This window comes from Pinus tabuliformis, chromosome Q (assembly GCF_031772625.1).
Source record: "Pinus tabuliformis cultivar Carrire ecotype Pingquan chromosome Q, CPIR1, whole genome shotgun sequence".
Lineage (NCBI taxonomy): Eukaryota > Viridiplantae > Streptophyta > Pinopsida > Pinales > Pinaceae > Pinus > Pinus tabuliformis.
In genome coordinates, this window is record NC_142296.1 from 1126571271 (window position 1) to 1126592361 (window position 21091).

General features: G+C 37.5%; 1 protein-coding gene across 2 annotated transcripts in view; it reads left to right on the top strand.

Annotated features, from left to right (window-relative positions):
- Positions 1 to 11361: 11361 nt before the first annotated feature.
- LOC149223504 (uncharacterized) overlaps positions 11362 to 21091 on the top strand; it is a 239862-nt gene continuing 230132 nt past the window's right edge. The window contains exon 1 of one of the 2 annotated variants that reach the window (XM_089385847.1): positions 11362 to 11803. Coding sequence is in view for 1 of the 2 variants with exons in the window: in XM_089385846.1 (XP_089241972.1) it covers positions 11761 to 11803 (43 nt within the window). In the remaining variant the exon portion in view is untranslated. The remainder of the gene's footprint in view (positions 11804 to 21091) is intronic. The other variant, XM_089385846.1, reaches the window with a different exon arrangement.

The following is a 21091-nucleotide window of genomic DNA, read 5'->3' on the forward strand; positions in this document are numbered from 1 at the left end:
TACCCATTCTTTTTTTTGTTGTTTGATATTTCTTCTCATTTTTACGTATAAGTTTTCTAGCAAGTTTATTTATTTGCTTGTCCTCATTTCCTTCTTCTTCCTTTTCTTCCTCATCAATTTTATTTTAGGTATTTTTCCTTCTTATAACCCCTAGAGTTGACTAGGTTGTTTATGAAATATGCTCAATCCCTCTTGATAATTTGAGACAACCCCTTCATTAGTAGTAGTAGGTGGGCCCATTTTTTCCAATATTGACATTTGAAAGATAGGTTTTGTAGGAGTGATGGTTGGATTTGCTACTATATACACATAAGATAAATGTTTTGATTATGTCAATACTTCATGCCTATTTGTTGAATTACCTTTCTCATCCTCATTCTTACACTAAGCAGATTTTATCCCTAAATCTTCCACTCATTGCTAAGATGATGCCACTAGGTTTCAAAAATTTCCTTCTTAGCTTAGAACCAAAGTCTTTGAAGATCTTGGAGGATCTAAAACTTGATTATGAGTACATGAATTTATAGTTTACTCATTTCCTTTTTAATTTCTTGTTGTTGGCCTTCATTTTCCTACTCTGGCTGAGGAACAAGAGGATTCCTTTTGCAATCTTTTGTAAAATGACCATACTTATGGAAAATGTTGCACTTGAAAGCAAGTTTCTCATACTCTAGGGGTTGAATATATCTTATTTTACGTAGGGTTAATAAAATTGCTTATGACAACCCTTTATTTATATCAACTTCCACACATCTCCTTGCACATGAAAACACATTGCCTTTAGATTCAAATCTCTCTATGTATTGATCAAGGGAATCCCCAATATGGCTCATGATTTCGTCATTCCAACAATGCAAGGGGAGATGGGGTAAATGAACCTAGATAGAAATGATTGAAGGAAAACCATGCTTTTGATTGAAATCCATAGTCCATATATCAAGATATATACCCATGGTTCCAAAAAGGTAGGATTTGCTCCTAAAGTTTTAATCTAGGTCTTGCAAAAGAAAAATGTAAAACCCTTGTCCACAAAAAAAATGGGTAAGTGTGCCTTTTATAAAAAAAATTAAAATCTTTTATACCCAAGTCACCATTGCTCATTGAGGGGGATAGATACTAGTTATTTGACCAACCAAACCTCGTTTCGCCAAAGCTAGGGTCATCTGCCACAAGGATGAGGGTAGGAGTGGGACACTTAAGGATATTCTCTCACCTCTTTACATAATAAGAAGGTTGAAGTTTCACAATTTTTCCAAGAGAAGGCACTAAACTTTGAAACACAATCAATTCATGATCTCAAGGTGGGGTGATCCCCCTCCAAAAGTAAAAATGGTGATAACATATAAGATCAAGTTTCAAACACATGTGCATAGGAGAGGAGAGCTCATATTATTAGTGTAAACTATTAAATTCTACCTTATTGTCGTGTTTGAAAATACATATCTTCTAAAAACTAAATACATAACATATTATTATAACCAAATGATCAAATCGGTCTTTAGTTTTAAAAAAGTAAAAATATAATTTTGACTATCTTGAAATATCATTGCTTTATATATCATCTTCTTTGGTTGACCTAATGGTTAAGAACATGTGTTTCTTCCTAAGAAGTCACAGTTTCAAGTCTAGAGAGGGTAAAGAATGTATGACTCCATAGATTTAGCAACAAACTTTGTAGATTTAACAATCAAATCACTGTTGTATCCAAGCTATAATTTCATTCTCATTCTAAACAACAAGGCTCCAAGCTACATAATCAAATTGCCTTTATATCCTATCTATTTATTCTCATTCTCAACAATAAGGATCCAAGCTATTACATCAAAGATCATCATGTCCTCCTAAGGTGCTTTAGAAATCAAATTGCCTTCGAATTGAAGCTATTCATTCTCAACAATAAGGCTTCAAGCTATTACATCAAAACTCATTATGTCCTTCCAACCACTTAGATAAACCCAGTTGATTAGAACCAACCTATATCCATATTAACCCCGAATCTATCAAGCATCGAGAGGGATCAAATATCTTGAGATACAAACCACTTTTAAAGTGAAAAGAGATTTGATCCATCTCGACGCTTGATAGATATGGGGTTAAGATAGATGTAGGCTGGTTTCTATATACACACATACCATATCTAGGTTGGATCCATCTCTCCCTCTCTCTCTCTCCTCTCTCTCTCTCTCCTCTCCCGATCTACTCTCTCCCTCACTCTCTCTCCATCTCTCCCTTGTCACCCTCTCTCTCTCTCCATCTCTCCCTTGTCACCATCTCTCTCTCTCCACCTTTCTCTCTTTATGTATTTATTCTTCCCTGCCTCCCTCCCCCTACAATTCCATCTCTCTCTTCCTCCATCTCTCCTTCTCTCTCTCAATTCCTCACTCTTTTCCTTCATCTATCTACCTTTCTATCTCACCTCCCTCTCTCTCTCCTCCCCATCACTCTCTCTTTCTTTTCCCTCCAACTCTATCACTATCTCCCTCCCTATCTTCTTCTCTCTCCCCCCTCCATCTTTGTGTCTCCCTTTCTCTCTCTCTTCCCTCCTCTCCTCTCTCACTCACTCTCTCTCCATCTCTCCCTTGTTACTCCCTCACTTTCTCCACCTCTATATTTCTATGTCTTTTTTCTCCCACCCTCTCTCTCCCCTTCTCCCTCTCCTTCTCTCTCTACCTTCCTCTCTTCCCCTTTCTATCCCACCTCCCTCTATCTCTCCCCCATCCCTCTCTCTCTACCCTAAATCTCTATCACTATCTCCCTCCCTCTCTCTTTCTCTCTCTCCCCCATCCTTCTCTATGTCTCCCTCTCTATCCTCTTCTTCTCTCTGTCTTCCCTCCTATCCTCTTTCCCTCCCTTTGTCTCTCCCTTGTCACTCCCTCTCTCTCTCTACATCTATCTCTTTATGTCTTTGTTCTCCCCTCCCTCTCTCCTATCCGCCCCCCCTCTCTCTCTTTATTTCTCTCTTTCCCTCTCTCTTACACCTCCCTATGTTTCTCTCATCCCAATCTAATGTAGGGACATCCATAATTTTATTTGGACAAGAGGTCAATTTTTTTTTTACCAAAGGAGTTGGTTCCTCAATGTGTGGTTTGTTAGGATAGGATTTTATTTAATTGAGGATATAATTAATTAAATTTGACAATTGTTGCGGTAGTTGCAGTTTAGTTCAATTTTCCCCAAATTGGTCTTTAGATCCTATCTTCAAGGATCTAAATCGAACAATGTAATTCATTTATATTTCCTTTGATTAATGAAAGAGGTGGTGGAGAGGTGAGAGAGATTGTATGTGTAAAAACCTTGCCTTCAAGAGCTCTGAGCTCATTTAACCATTCCTTCTGTTATTTGCATATATTATACAGCCTGTGAAGCATATATTTAACAGACTTGAGAATCTAAAAATATGTATATTTAGCTTCGTCGGAGTGATTGTGGGAGAAATAGAGAAGAGCAAGAGCCTAAGTGAAGAGTAAAACCAAGAGAGGAAGCCGAGAGGAGAGGCCAAAAGAACCGAGAGGATTGAAAGTAGTAAGAGAATCGAATCTGAGATTGAATCGAGAGAAGCCAACACTTAGCATTTTTCATTTCAAAGAAGTTTGTCAAGTGTCAGAGCTGAAATCGTCTATTGAAGAATCTCGCAATAAAGAACCAGAGCTTGGAAATCGAAATCTCGTAGCTTTTTAACGTTACAATTATTTAAAATTTTAGAGAACCAAGATTGTCAAGTGAAACTGACAGGGAATGTTTCTGTTGCTTGGACCCTTCAAGTGTTGTGGCTCGTTGGTGAAATTCCATTGAGTGGGGCCATATTAGAGGTCGGAACCTCAAAAACTTCATTTAAATGGAATTCCACTAAACTGACGAAACCCGAGATCCTGAAGGCACGAAGTCCCGAGACTACAAGAAGCAAAGGTTTTGAGATTGCTACGAGTTGAGGACCTGAGACCCGAGAGGAGCAAGGATCCGAGATCATAAAGTGTTGAGAAGCATTTTGTTTTGAGACTCGAGGTCCGAGATATGAGAAGTGCCAACAATGTTTTGCATTGGAATTTTTCCATTGCGCTAAAGTTTGTTGCCACATTTTTTACATGGATTCTGGTTAAAAAATTGGAGGAAACACCTACTAAGGGGAACCAACTCAGAGAGGGACCGATTCTAAGAAAATCTTAGTTAAATTTTCATATCATGGTATCGGAGCAGACCCTGTGTTTCCTTTAGGAACATAAATCATGCCTTTTAGAGCTGTCAAAGGCGCTGGAAGAGGCGTAAGAGAAGGAAGATGGCAAAGACTTGTTTCCAATAGAGAGGTATTAAGGGAAATGCAACAATTATAATAAATAATGGAAGTAATGGAGACTGGTCGACACCAAGAATTGGAAGCTGGAGATGTGAGTATTGAGGAGGAAGAAGCTCCAAAAGAAGAAGAAGCGACAGAAGAACCAACAAAAGCTAAGATATTCAAAGCAGTTTTAGGATCTGCTATGAAACACAAACCAGATATATCCTCTTATATAGGTAGTATGAATCCATAAGATCTTATCGACTGGATCATAGAGATGGAAAAATTCTTCGAATATGAAGAAATTGATGAGAAGAAGAAGGTCAAGTTTGTAGTAACAAGGTTAAAGGGACATGCAACTCTCTGGTGGAATGGTGTGTAGATAGAGAGAAGAAGAAAGAAAAAACAAAATATCAAGAGTTGGGATAGGATGACAGCAAAGATGAGAGGGAATTTTTTACTAAAGGATTACCAGCTGACTTTGTTCAGGAATGTGCAAAACCTCAGGAAGGGAGGTATGACAGTCAAAGAATATATAAAGGAGTTCTATAAGAATATTAGAGATGGATATGTGGAAGAGTCTGCATAGAAGACTGCAAGTTACATAAATGGACTTAGATTGGATATACAGGATGAAATTAGTGTACTATCACCAAGGAAAGTAGAGGAGGCATACCAAATTGCTTTGAAATTAGAGGAGAAGCTTGCAAGGAAACAAGCTGATAGAGGTAAAGGTGTTGTTAGAGGCATAGGACAACAACACAACAGATGAAGATCTATTGCACCAACAGATGGTGCTAGTAGTTCTAGTCGACAATGATAGCATGAAGGAGAGTCCAAAGGTTGAAGATCCTTTTCCAAAGGATGAGGAAGAGGTATGAGAGCGGTTCGTTGCTATAGGTGTGGAAATCTCAGACATATGGCTTATGAATGTCCAGAGAATAAAAAACCACATCAAAGGAATGTTGTTGCAGCTCTAGTAGAAGAGGTGGAGGCATAGGTGCAGGAAGCAGAAAATGTTCCAGAGACAAGAGAAGCCTTGATGATGAAGAAGGTGCTTATAAAATAGGAGAAGGAAGCGGTAGAACTAGACAAGAGGAAATCATTATTTCTGTCTGTTTGCAAAATCCAAGATAAGTGCTATAAAGTAGTGATTGACAATAGTAGTACATACATCATAGTGTCAACAAAGGTTGTAGAAAAGTTGAAGTTGAAGAAGCAAAAGTATCCAATGTCCTATAAAGTGTCTTGGTTGCAGAAGGGACATTACATTTTGGTGAATGATCAGTGTGAGATAGAGCTACAGATTGGTAGTTACAAAGACAAGATTTTGTGTGATGTGATGTTGATGGATGTATGTCACATTTTGTTGGGAAGACCATGGCAGTTTGACAGAAGTGTGGTGCATGATGGTAAGAAAAATACTTATAGGTTTCATAAGGATGGCATCAACCATACTTTGTTTCCATTACAAGAAGAAGGAACTTTTGGGAGAAATGATTCAAAGGCGTTGTTGTTGAGTGGCAAGGAATTTTGACAGCAGTTAGAACCAGAAGAGGTAAATTTTGCTATTGTTTGCAAGCCTAGAGTAATACTTACTTCTAGTACTATTTCTAATTTTCTTGTAGAAATTCAAGAAATGCTAGAAGAATATCATGATATTGTGGTGGATGATCTACCAAGTGAGTTACCACCAATGAGGAGTATCAGTCATCATATTGACTTGATATCAGGAGCAAGTTTGCCTAATAAAGTTGCCTACCGCATGACACCTAAAGAGAATGAAGAAATCAAGAAGCAAGTGTAGGAGTTGTTAGATAAGGGACTGATCAGAGAAAGTCTTAGTCCATGTGTTGTACCCACAATGTTGACTCCAAATAAGGATGGTGGATGGCACATGTGTACAAACTCCAGAGCTTTAAATAAAATTACCATCAAGTATCATTTTCCCTTGCCACATATTGATGATTTATTAGATTGTTTAAGTGGTGCCAGTTGGTTTTCTAAAATTGATTTGAAGAGTGGATACCATCAAATTAGAATCAAAGAGGGAGATGAGTGGAAGATTGCTTTTAAAACTAGTGAGGGTTTGTATGAATGGAAGGTAATGCCATTTGGTTTGTCCAATGCACCTAGTACTTTCATGAGGTTGATGAATGAAGTACTAAAGGATTTTATAGGGAAGTTTGTGATTGTTTACCTGGATGACATTTTAGTGTACAATCAATATAAGGAAGAGCATTTGAGACATTTGAGATATGTACTGAAGAAGTTACAACAAGAGAAGTTGCTTGTGAATTTGAAGAAATGTTCCTTTTTGAAGCCAGAGCTTGAATATCTAGGATTTGTGATTTATAGAGAATGATTGAAGGTGGATCTAGGTAAGGTGAAAGATATCCTTGAATGGCCCTCTCCCAAAAGTATTTTTGAAGTTAGAAGTTTTCATGGTTTGACAAGTTTTTACAAGAAGTTTATTAGAAATTTCAGCAAGATGAGTGCACCAATTGTAGAGACAGTGAAGAAGAGTGAGCAACCATATTGGACTGATGAAGTTGAAAGAGGATTTCAAATGTTGAAGAAGATTATTACAGAACGACCAATACTTGCTCTTCCAAATTTCAATAAACCTTTTCAAATGAAGACTGATGCCAGTGATGATGCAATCAAAGTAGTACTTAGCCAGGAGGACATACTGATAGCCTATTACAATGAGAAGTTGAATGAGGCCAAAAGAAAGTACACAACCTATGACAAGGAGTTTTATGCAGTGGTTCAAGCTCTTAAAAAGTGGAGGCATTATTTGTTGTCTAGGGAATTTATTTTGTATACAGATAATCATGCTCTTCAGTATGTAATGCAACAACCTAAATTGAACCAGAAACATATTAAATGGGTTGAGTACCTACAAAGCTTTACATTTGTTTTGAAGCATATCAATGGTCAATCTAACAAAATTGCAGATTCTTTGAGCAGGAGACGACTTTTGTTGCAGGAAAGTCAAATTCAAGTGTTGGGATTTGATTTTATCAAGGAGTTGTATGAGGAGGATACAAACTTCAAGGAAGCCTTTGAAGCTTGTAAAAGTCCAACTACTCAAGATAGGAGTCCATGGCTTGATTACATGATTCAAGATGGATTGATTTTTAAAAATAACTAGCTGTGCATTCCAAATTTTTCCATAAGGGAGAACCTGATTAAGGAAAAACATAGTGGAGGCCTTGGAGGACATTTTGGACAGGACAAAACTTATGACTTATTCAAAAGACACTATTATTGGCCGAAGCTGAGGATGGATGCGCAAAAGTTTGTAAAGAGATGAAAAACCTATTAGGATGCTAAAGGAAGAAGTCAGAAAACTGGATTGTATACCCCATTGCCAATTCTAGAGAGGCCTTGGGATTCAGTAAGTATGGATTTTGTTTTGGGATTGCCTAAAACTCAAAAAGGTAATGATTCTGTTTTTGTGGTGGTAGATAGATTTTAAAAAATGATTCATTTTATTCCTTGTGCTAAGACTAGTGATGCTAGCCATATTGCTAATATGTTCTTTTAAGAGGTAGTAAGAATACATGGAATTCCCAAGAGAATTGTTTCAGACTGAGATACTAAATTCTTGGGACATTTCTAGAGGACATTATGGAAGAAATTTGGCATATAATTGCAATACAACTTAGCATATCGCCCACAGACCGATGGTCAAACTGAAGTGGTGAACATAAGCCTTGGAAACATTATGTGCAGTTTGATTAGAGATCACCCTAAGCAGTGGGACCAAATTTTAGCATAGGTCGAGTATGCTTATAATGACACTCCAAATAGATGTATTAGGCAAGACCTTTTCTATATTGTGTATGGAATGAACCCGAGGGGAGTATATGAACTCAGAAATTTGGGAAGAACAAAGCAGAGGAGTGCAGTAGGAGAGGATTTTTCTACAACAATACAAGAAATCCACAATCAGGTCAAGGAAAAATTGTCTGAAAGTAATTTGAAGTATAAAAGCATAGAAAATATTAGTAGAAGGGAGCATAATTTTGAAGTTGGAGATTTGGTGCTTGCACATTTGAGGAAAGAGAGATTCCCTAAGGATGAGTACAACAAATTGGAGCTCAAAAAAATAGGCCCCTGCAAAATTCTGAAGAATTTTTCTGCCAATGCTTATGAACTTGAACTACCACCTAGAGTTGGAATTTCACCTATTTTTAATGTAGCAGATCTATATAAGTATGAACCTGACACAGAACAACCAACCAATGACCATAAGTAGCAACCAGTACAATGGGAAAAACAATTGTCAATAACTAAATCTTTGCAACCAAAGAAGATCTTGGAGAAAAGATTGATCATGAAACCAGGGACAAAGAGTACTTTGAGTACTTGGTTAAGTGGAAGAACCTACTAGTGACATATGCAACCTGGATGACTACCACACTCATACAGAAAAGTGGAAAATCTATTGAAGAACTCATGGACAAGAGCCCCTGAAATCTTTGTTCCTTGGGAGTATGATGCAAGAGCATACATAATTCTCTTTGTCCGAGAGGTCAAAATTTTTTTTACCAAAGGAGTTGGTTCCTCAATGTGTGGGTTGTTAGGATGTGATTTTATTTAATTGAGCACGTAATTAATTAAATTAGACAATTTGTTGCAATAGTTGTAGTTTAGTTCAATTTGCACCAAATGGGTTTTTAGATCCTATCTTCAAGAATATGAACCGAATAATGTAATTCATATATATTTCCTTTGATTAATGAAAGAGGTGGTGGAGAGGTGAGAGAGATTGTAAACGTGAAAACCTCGGCTTCAAGAGCTCCGAGCTCATTTAACCAATCCTTCTGTAATCTGCATGTATTTTACAATATGTGAAGCATGTATTTCATTGAATAGACTCGAGTGTGTGTGTGTATATATATATATATATCTTCGTCGGAGTGATTGTGGGAGAAATAGAGAAGAGCGAGAGCCTAATTGAAGAGCAAAAAGGAGAGATAAAGTCAAGAGGAGAGTCCAAAAGAACCTAGAGAATTGAAAGTAGTCAGAGGATCGAATTCGAGATTAAACCGAGAGAAGCCAACACTTAGCCATTTTTCTTTTTAGAGAAGTTGGTCAAGTGGCGGAGCCGAGATTGTCTATTGACGGATCTCGTAATAGAGAACCAGAGCATGAAACTCAGAATCTCATATCTTTTTAACATTGCGATTCTTTAAAAGTTCCGAGATCTGAGACCATCAAGCGACGGTGACGAGGAATATTTCCATTGCTCAAACCCATCAAGTGTTGTGGCACATTGGCGAGATTCTATTGAGTGGGGCCATATTGAAGGCTGAAACCTCAGACACTTCATTTAAATGGAATTCCACTAAACTGTTGAGACCTAAGATCCCGAAGGCGCGAAGTCCCGAGACTACGATATGTGAAGGTTTTGAGATCGCTACAAGCCGAGGACCTGAGACTTGAGAGGAGCAAGGATCTGAGATTGAAAAGCGCCGAGAAGCCATTTGTTTAGAGACTCGAGATCCGAGATACGAGAAGCGACAACAGTGTTTTGCATTTGAATTTTTCCATAGTGCTAAAGTTTGCCATCGTTTTTTTTACAGGGATTCTGGTCGAAGAATTGGAGGAAGCACCTCCTAAGGCAAACTAACTCAGAGAGGGACTGATTCTAAGCAAATCTTAGTTAGATTTGCATCACCATCACTCTCTCTCTCTCCATCCTCTAGCTCCGTCACTATCTCCTTCCCTCTCCCCTTCTCCCCCCCTCCCCTATCTGCTCTCTCTACCCCCTTCATCCATATGATGGAGAATTTTCACTCTATATAATCAATGCTATATGTAATGTCTAAAATATTTCACATTTTAATTTTTTATTGTGAAATGAGTTATGTTTTTTGGCATGTGGTATTGATAATCCACAATATTGTAGCAAAATCTATTTACACATTAGTCATATCCATGGTAAAGTGGCATTGGATATCCATGGTTAAAAATTTGTTATATTACAAGTTTATTGCAAGTATTAAGTTTTTATGTGTTTCTTAATTAAATTTAAATATGGTTATCAAATCATTATTGGTTCCTGCCAAGATAGGACTCTAATTTATTTGTCTATTGATCACTATTAGTTTAACATTGACCAATGCAAATTCTAATGTTAAATATTTAACCAAATATTTTAAAATATTAATGATAAATATCTAGTATAATTAGTGTAATTATTTAAATTTAATTTTATTAATAAAACAATTATAAATATAATCATAAATATTGTAATTATTTAAATTAAATTTTATTAATAAAACAATTATAAATATAATCATAAATATGTAATTATTTTCTTTTAATAAAATATATATTTATAATTTCATTAATAAAAATTAAATTAAATCAATTTATTATTTATACACATTTTTAATTAAATAAACACCTTTATTATTATTATTTTTATTTAACACTCTATTTAATTAACATTTCAATATATTTCTTCTTTCTTCCTTTTCTAATTAAATGAACAATTTTCTTAATATTTTTTATTTAACACTTTATTAATTTAACACTCCAGTACATCATCTCCCCTATACAGAGAGATTATCCAATACATCATCTTTCCATACATCTCCCCATCCAATACATCATACAGCAGATACTACCTGCCCAGCACCTCTCAACACAATAATTTTTATCATGCACAATATATATATTTTTTTTCTTCCAAATTTATTACTTTTCTAATTAAATAAACCCTTTTCTTAATATTTTTTTATTTCACACTTTATTAATTTAACACTCCAATACATCATCTCCCCCATACAGGGATACTATCCAATACATCATCTTCCCATACACCTCCCCCATCCAATACATCATACAGCATATACTACCTGCACAGCACCTCTCAACACAATAACTTATTTAATGCACAATATTAAAATACTTTTTTTATAAATTAAAATAAATGATAGGGGAACTTGGTCTCGAAAAACGGGTTAGTTTTATTGGAGTGATGCTAAACAAACATGTCTTTGTCAACTATTAAAATAATTATTCCACGTTAACATCAACAAATAACTACTCAGAGAAATCAAACAAAATGGGCAAACAATGGTAGTCCGTCTTCCTGGTACACACGGTGTAAATTTAATTTACTTGGACATTTAATGTACACCTTGTGGACAAAACACGGCGTATCAAGATTGATCACATCACCAATTTCCCACCTTCCTGCATATCCACAGTCCAAGCACGGCTGCTAATTCTTTGATGACTAGAATTCTACAGAAATGGAGTCATGATCGACAGGCTTGAGTAACGATTATCGGTTAGGATTTGGTCCTTCTAACAGCGGTTCAGCCTAAAGCATTTGAATTCATTATAATGAGACGCGGTGGAAGAAGCAATCAGGTCATCCACCATGCAGAAATTTAAGGAAAGAATCGGATTATATAATAAATAGCTTGGATATAGGATTCGAACACGAGACATCTGTGGTCATGGTTATTGTTAAACCAGAGCCTTCTTCCGAAAGAACATCAAGTAAGTTTTTGATTTATTTATTCTTTGAAAACACATAGTCCGAGTCAAGGGTAGTCTACCCTTTAAGCTTTTTGCTAATTTTGGTGCAATGGAGCGTCGGCGCATTATTACTGAGTTTTATCGCAATTGCTGTATTACCGAAGTTTACCCCAAGATAACATTTACCCCAAGATAACAGTATGCAGAGCTGCTATAAAAGCGTCTCTGGTATTTTTATTTATCTTTAAAGGTATACTTTGTCAAATATGTAAAATTCGTTTACAAATAATACATTTTAATGTAAATGTATGTGGTGCTTGTTATGTGGTATTTTAATGTAAATATATGTGGTGATTGTTCTCTGGTTTGTTTCAACTGATATATTATAGGGAGCAGAACCCTGCAAATTAAGTTACGAGCCAGTATAGGGGCCAGGGCCACTTCACGGCAGATTAATCAAGGCAGCGTTTGATTTGACATCCTTTGAAGGGTTCTGTAGAGTAAAGATTTTATTGGAGTTTGACTGGACTGTATGGTTCTAAAGCACCTTATGGGCTACCTTATGATTTTAAAATTGACATTCGGTGCTCAAGCTGTTTAATTTTACCTTAACAGGCTTGCATGACATATATCAACAATTAGCTTAAATATTTGCACATCAATTAATTTGAGTAACGTGTAGATCAATTGCCTATTTGAAGAAAAGGGGAAAATACATAAGTAGTGAAATAATGTGTGAATTGTCTTAATATATAATTGATTGACAGAACCCTATGTGAAAAAAGTGGGGATAAAATTTACCTTACTGTCATGAGCAGTAGGAAGCTGCTCTTCGGGCTTTTTGACAAGACAGTAAAATCAAGATGAGCTTCTTATTGGAGTTTAGTCATTTCGCATAACATTTTATTATTACGTACCGTGAAAGTTAAATCAACTAAATTTGACCAAGTCCTGCAGATTCTGAAGGTCTCCCATTGTAGCTCCCTCGGTATTTTAACAAATATATTTGTACATGATTTAGTTTATTCTGTTCCAACTATTTTGGTTAATATGAAATATCAGTCTATGCGAAAGTCCCTTAGTCTTACTGGGTTCTTTTGTTGACTATTACACAGGATTATAACCAAAACTAGTAAGTAATATCTTAGGGCCATTTATCAGAGGCTATTGTGTCTGAGTAAACTAAATAGAATTTTTTTACTAAAATAAATTGCACTCTGTACAAATAAGCTCCCTAGAGTACACCTTCAGCGACTTAAGTAAGACTATTCTATCTGATTAAACTAAATAAAATAAATTGCACTATGTACAAATAATCTCCCTAGAGCCCACCTTCAGCGACTTAAATAAATAAGATACGAAAATTTATAGAAGTTAGTAAGTTTTAATTGATGTTATCCTTAACAAACAGATTAACAGAAATGTGTGCAAAATTAAAATAATTTCACTTTATGCTTATTTCAATTCATGGGCTTGTGTTAGCCTAGGAAATCAAGAGGTTAATAATCTGTTTGGTAGGGATTATTGGTAACTTTATAATTGGCTAGAGAATGCTGTCTTTGATATAGGAAAATCATGTGAAGTTAAAAAAACTATGTATATGGAGTTTGAACATCCATAGGGCTAGATTATAAATATTTTCCATCTCGTAAGTGTTATGAAATAATACAGAGTACATGGGATATTTATGTGAGCCATTGTTATTCCTTTCAATACAATTTCATCTAGTGCTGTTAACGAATTTAATAAAGTTGATCTAAAGGGAAATGTTTTATCTTTAAGGTTGACTGCATATGCAAGTCCATTTATTTGGTTTAAAATCAACTTTCAGTCACTTCAGTGGTCAGTTTAGATCGCACTGATAACTGGCTAATCAAAGTACTAGTTATTTTTTTAGCTAAAATAAAGGGAGTTCTTTCTATTTTGTATGTTTTTTCTAAGTCTCTAGGTTATCTTAGTTTGCCTGCATCAACGAATCAGTTGCATGCATACAAAAACCAAAAGGGAAATATTCGTAACAGACCTGGACAATATGTTTTGACATTGTCATCTACTTTAAAACTAAATTTATGGTTGATGTACCACATGTCTTGATGTTGTATTGGTAATTTGGAAAGCTTTGAAGTGGATGACAAGATGTTACTCACACCATGAAATCAAATGAAGAAAATTAACCCTTATTGGCATGATTAACCTGTTCTTTTGTGAACGTCATTCTTTGGTTTGAAAACAACAATTGTCATTATTTATCAAACCAATAAAATTATCAATAATATTGTCCACAACTGGAATTAGTATATTAGCCTACTAAAATACCAGCTACTTTCCAAGCCCAAATGAAATATTAAGTGAGAAAAGCAGATAAGTGGGGAAAAGAAAGCAATGAGCTTAAAAAAGAGAGAGAATTTCGAAAACAAAATGTAGTAAATAATCATCATCGTTACGGGCAAATGGGTAATAGTGATCTGAGCAAGGTCGGAAGTTGGGATGTGACTTCTTTAGAGCTACTATGGTTTAGAAACTCGTTGAGGGAAAGAGAGATGTTTAGGGAAGGGACTTCTATTGAATTCCTGAATTTTATGGACAAGATGTGAGACTGCATTTATGGGCCAGCCCCGCGCATAGCTGTTCAAGTAGTTACTGATGCAACATAGATTGACAAAACATTTATATTGACTATTGACTTACATTTAGGGTATCTAACATTTAATGCTAGTAGGCTATTACATAGCATTGCATTAATATGATATATTTCATCATTTTGTCTCTTCTTTCTCTTTTAGATGGAGGAATTGTAGTTCAAAAGTTGATTCGGGGAGCTATTAAGCTTGTGAAAATAATGCCCCTTTTTGGTCAACCAGGTAAGTAGTTGTTTGAGTTAGCTTTTGGGTTGCTCTTAAAGTGTTTACACTATGCTAGAGGTGCATTTCATGTAATGTGGGGTGTGTTCTAGCAGGCCTTGTGAAAGGCCTCACAAGGCAAGGGCCAGACCTTGTTGCAACAATGAAGTGGATTGCCACTGTCACCTCAACAATCCTCCTCCTACTCTTTAGTGGAATTTCACCACACGGGAGACTTCCCAATTTTCACCTAAAGGATATTCTAAGTTAAGTGGCTTAAGGTGATATGAATCAAAGGCTAAGCAAGGTACTTCTTAGATGAACAAGGGCACAACTCTGTATGTGTAGGAGCAACGTACCATATACAAAAGCCTTAGGGAGGCACTTAACACCTAGGGCTTGAAGATGTAGATCAACAAAGGGGTTTCTAGGCATACAAACATAAAGAAAAGGTTTGCAAATAACATAATCAACAAAAGGAGAAGGCAAAGCTTCAAAATAAGTCCTAAGTTGAAGCCTTAAGTAAGGTTAGGGTTTTATAGGGCACAAATTGCCTAGGGTTGATGATGTCAACCATATTAGGGCTAAGTCAATCATGAAAAGAGCTATATTTTGAGTTCCAAGGGTCAATCAAGGTGAATTACAACTACTAAATATTCAAATTTCATCTTGCTAGCACCCTAGTTGAATTCGACCCTATGCCCTAGACCTAGCGATTTGCCTTATAGGGCTTAGAAAAATAAGAAAGAAGGAAAGATAAAAGGTTTTATGATTTTTGATTGCCATAAGGATTCCCAGTGCCTTTCCCTAGTTAGGTGATGGAGTCTTTAGGGCTAGCTTTAAGAGGAATTAAATCTATTCTTGGAGTAAGGGGAAAACCCTAGTTTTTACTTGATAAACTCTATCTTTTTATGAGGGGCGAAATTATGTAGACTAAATCTCTCTAGGAGGTCCTCTATGGCATTCAAGGAAAACAAGTTTAACATGCAATGATCAAGCAAGACTTTCCATAAAATATTTGCATTTAGGCATGGAATAAGAGAAAAACCCTAGCATATATTTATCACATGAAAAACCATTAAAAATCTACAATCACTTACATTTTTTCCAAGAAATAGTCTTCTTTCAATCCCAAAAAGACATCTCCAAGACGCAAATCATTCTCCAATAACAATAGCTCCCAAAAGATCACATATGCACAAGTAGCGACTTACATCTAGGCTAAGTCGAGCTCTCTAAAGGAGGCCGAAATCCACAAGTGATGATGATAAAACAAAATGGAGTAATCCTCTATTCATATGAAGCCAATCACTTCCATTAATTTACCTAAAATTTGAGTGAACATGAAGTAAGCGGGTTACAAGCCAACCCAATAGCTCTATACAACAAAATAAGTCACTAATTGTTTGCACATGTGAGCCAAAATTCCTCTCCAAGGAAGAGTCCTCAAATCAAGCCTCAAAACATCTCCATGTGTCCAAAAAGCTAGCTTTGGGTACCCCGCGTCATCTCCATGGGTGCCATCAAGACAACATGGTGTAATCTCTCTCCAGCGTTGGGGCCTCATGAGGTGGTACAAGCCCTCCTTAATCATCTTGGGGATAATCGTCATTAGCTAGACTTTGGATCAAGGCATGCCCATCAAATAGTGTCAAGGCCAACCTGGGGGCATGCTAGGTACATCATCGAGAATCTCTAACACATCAAAGTGAGCTTAGCGTTTCAACATTGAAGGGTGCTCTGAGGTGTCAATTATTTGTCAGAATCATCAAAGTGCACAACGCTTTGTTGTGGAGAGGCAATCTGCATTTGCAAGGTCCTCACTGCTCTCCGGAAGTGTAGTATGGCCTTGACATCATGTTGAGTGTGCATGGAATGAGTCTGCCCTAAAGGCCTCTGCTACTTTGTGTGTGATATCCCTAGAGATTTTTTTTTTCTTTCTCCAAGATGGTCCTTAGCCGACAGCTAGTAGCCCCTTACAGCCACCAATTAGCTCATTGTCCCATTTCTCCGCCACCTGAGCCAGTCATGTGGTCCCTCACCTATCTGCCAATGATCGTATGTTTGAAGGTGGGCCTTCCGAACCTAAAGTTATGCCTTGTCATTTGGAAATTGAGTATTGTAGTTTGCTTATCATGGACACTTTTGCGCATGGATTAATGGGGGGATTCGGTGGAAGGAATGGGCTTGGTTTGTGCTCTTGCCCCCTATACCCCTTTTAGGTGTTAACCTTGGATTCTAGTCCTGTGGGATCTCTTTTACTAACCATTTGGCTCTAGGGATGGTTTTTCATGGGAAACCTCGATCTCGGTTGCGTGTTTCCGCTCCCTTATCCGCTTATATTACCCTCTTTCCACTCATTATTACCCCATTCATCATTTCTTCCACCTAGGTCCACATTCCTCCACTGGGTCCACATAGGGCTAGCTTCTCCCTTCCCCTTGCCCACACCTTGGGTCATGGCCTAAAATGAAGCCCGCAGGTTGATGCACCTAAAAAGAAAGATAAAAGCATATTTGTTCACATTCAATAGGAAAATGTACCACAAAATGAAAAAGATGACCAGGACAAACACATTTAGCATGTGGGCAAAAGCCAATACATGAGCTCTACCCCATCATCGTGGCCATCACCCTGGTTCCTATAGGTTCTATGATCCTCTCTCATCATATAGGAACCCATGATTGTCCCAGCCCCTGATGGGCAATGAACTGCCCTACCTTAAAAGGGCTTATTCACTGATATATCTTATACATCATGCTCTTACCCCTTTGAGCCCCGAGTAGTTAATCAAAGAAAATCATAAAAAGGAAAAAGCAATATAAAGAAGGGTGGAAACATCAAGGCCGGGTCACCTCATGTACCACAATTGCTCCCTCCTATACATCATAAACCCAAGTGTGGGCTCCCCTCTTATTAGCTACCCTTTTACCCCAACATGTGACCCAGGATTGCCCCTTCTCATTCCTCGCTTCATTCACCCATCTGTCACATGCCACCACCTTTTGACGGATGTAGCTTGACTATGTTATCCCCTTTAGAAGTAGAAACCACCTAATAGGATCATTGGTTAATCCCATTTGGAGTTTAGGAGACATTGGCACAATTCGAAGCCCATTATGAAAGGGCAGGCCATTATGAAGTCCCTACCTGTGGTCCATGATTTGTAAGCTTATTTACTCGATTTCTCTAATGAATTGTTGTACTGGAAGGCTAGGGGACACATTGGATCTTATGCAAGATTGCAGATGCTCTCCATCTTGGGTTTGGTGTCCCTATACAGGGTCCTAATCCTCTAGAGGGATACATTGGCACATGTAGGGTGTGCGTTGAGAATAGATAGCACTCCATGGATCCCCACAACCATTCAAAGATTGCTCGTGGTTCACTTATTGGATGAGGAAGATGCTCCTGATCCATCATGCCCAGCTGGCCCCAGATTTGCACCATACACTTGGCAAATGATCCAGGACTTGCACGATGATGTGGCATCACCTACACCATCATCCTAGCCCTTGCAGGCGATCTACAAGCATCTTTGATTTGTTTGGAGACCCATGAGGACACTTGTGTGCCCCCACATGTCATTTTGAGCACAACAAGTTATTACAAGGGGCCAACCCTTTGTCCACTGCGTTTGAGGGTCCTATGCTTCATTGTGGCACCCATGGACCTCATCAGGCCTCTTAGAGGGCCCTACGACATGCATAGATTATTATTTGACCTATTGAGAGGCTTACTCTTTCATTTATGATCTAGTTTGGTGGGCTTGTCACCAAAAGTTGAATTATTAAAACATTATTATATTTTTGGGGCTTATGTAGGCTAATAATTCGAACTCCTAATTTGTGTATAAATACAAGTGAGATGAGTACATTTTCTCATCATCACTTTGGATTGGATTTCTTCTCTCTCTTGAGAATTTTTCACTTTCTCTAGAGGATGAATTGGATCTTTATGGATGAATTTTGATGTGTGGATATTGGTCTATCTTATCTTGGAGCTTCTCTTTTGTCAATTGTGGATGGTTGGATATACTTTGCTACATGTAAGTACATGCTTTTAATGTTATTCTTGTTTACTTTGTCATATACATTGGACTGGGATTTTCGCTATTTATAGGGCTAATTGTTGCATGCATTTACTGCTTAAAATTGTGGAATTTTGTCCCTATTATAGCATCTCTCAATGTATGGGTCATGTAATATGAATGAAATCTCATAGGGGTAATTCTATAAAAGAATTTGACCTTGATAAGCCATCTCCTTTGCACATCGAAGTATAAAAGCTGCAAGATTGCTTCTCCTTGACCTAGAAGGCTAGCGAAGTGATCTTGAGGCCTCCTTGACCAAGAATCAAGAATCCTACTCATTATTTCATCATAGACTCCATTCTCCCAAGACTAAGGTACTGATCTACCAAAAGGTGGTCACCAAAAATCACATCCTTTCACCTTCATTCAGGTCTAGCTAAATTGGGGTACGTAGGGCATCAATTTCCAGACAAGCTAGCCCTCCAAAAAGTTCGATCTCCTAGGGTCTCCTACACTGGTGCTTCTTCAAAGTCTCCTCCAATTTTGAAGCCATTCCTACAGTGGAGTTGGGAAAAAAGTCAAGCCCTAGCTCCAGGATCAAACCTTTCCTTAGCATCCCCAAGGCTAGCACCTCATAGGATCAAATCAACACTTTCAAGTGAAAATCCTTTCTTTGATCCTTTCCCACCTTTTCTAGGGTAAGAACATCATTGGTTGCCATACTCATTCCTCCTATCCTAGACCGGTTCCACTTGGTCCCGTTCCTTTGAAAAACAATTCTTCAAGAACCATTTGGGATGCCAATTACAATAAGGGTTTTAGGGATTGGGAAGTTATTTCATAAGTCATATCTCATAAACCTAACCCTTAAATCCTCCCTTCCTTTCCGTAGAATACATTGTACCCTGCTTAGAAAGCAAGCAAGCCTTATCTTTCTAACTCTTCTAGGAAAGGGATTGTTAGGGTCACCCCCATCATCTCATTGACTTATCCTTCATCTGTGACTCCATAATATACCGGGTCTCCTCCCATCGGTGAAAGTCCATAAAAATGGAGACTTAGCTGAGGTGACAGTGCGCTAAGTCTCCATTTGTTGCTCTTGATCTAGCATTTGCCCTTTAGGTCCCTTGCTAGTTTGAGTGGTAACATTTTGGCGCCGTTGCCGGGGATACGAAACGTGTGTTTGGTTCCCCATACGACATATTGAAATAACATTATTGGCGACTCCATTGGAAGAACGAAGCCCTAGTTCTTCATTGAACTTCAAAGTCAATGCTTGTAGGGTGAAGTAAGCATTTTTTAAGGCAATTTCATTCACCTTGGTGACTCCCATGTCATTAAGGACCCAACAACATGTTGACCACATATATTCCTGCCATAGATATGATAGGGACCCCAAGATATCCTTCATCGAAATCCATGAAGAATATGCCAATGTTTGATGGGGATCCACATTCTGCAGCCAACCACGTGGTAAGGTTCATAAGGTACCTTTCAAAGCAAAATATAACTCAACCTTGTGATCAAATGGAATTGTTTGTCCTATCCATTGCCCCAAGTACTGATTGGCTTGAATCATGTAAACCTAAAAGCATTCCTTCTCTTCCAATGTTGACTACGAACTTCTTGTTGCATGAAGGGTCGAGTTTCCAATCTCATGAAGACATATCCCAAATGTTAGATATGGCCCTTCGAGAGGAGGAAGTTATTGAATATGGTTTTATGCTTGAAGAAGAGCCTCTTATTGATGCATACTTTAATAATAATGCCAAGGGAGAGACTCATGAATTGGAAAGCATATCCTCTAAGGATAATGAGGAAGATCTCAACCTCGAGAGCCCTCAGACATTGCAAGAATGGATGATGGAATGTGAAAAGTCTTGCAGGAAACAGATAGCCACATATAGCTCCCAAGAGATTTTCTCCCACTATTGTGAGCAATCAGAAAGACTCCATAATGTGAAGAGTGAATATAATGAGAGTCCTACGAATGACCTTCTTCTTGAGACATTTTATCAAAATCATGTAGTAAATACCTTGGAGATCATTCGTTGGGAACGGATGAAGGAGGAAAAATCCACCCTATCCAAAGAAGAGAATGAATGGAATCCTAACCAACACCAAATATATGATTATAGAAATCCCATGGTTTCTCAAGTCCATAAGAATGAGCTCAGGGAAGAAGAAAATGCTTCGCATCTTTTGAATAGCAATGTTGGTCCTTATGAATCCCTTCCTAGTGATTGGAAAGGTCTCTTCTTTATGTTCCAAGATGATTCAATCAAAGAAGAGCCTTCCAAGTTTGTGGGAAATTGTGATGACTCTAATATAGAAGAAATTGAGGAAGATGCTTCCGTAGGCCATGCCCTTGAAAAAGGTTTTTTCTTCATGTTTGTGCGTTCCCCCTCTGCCTTGGGAATAGAGGTTTGTGATGAT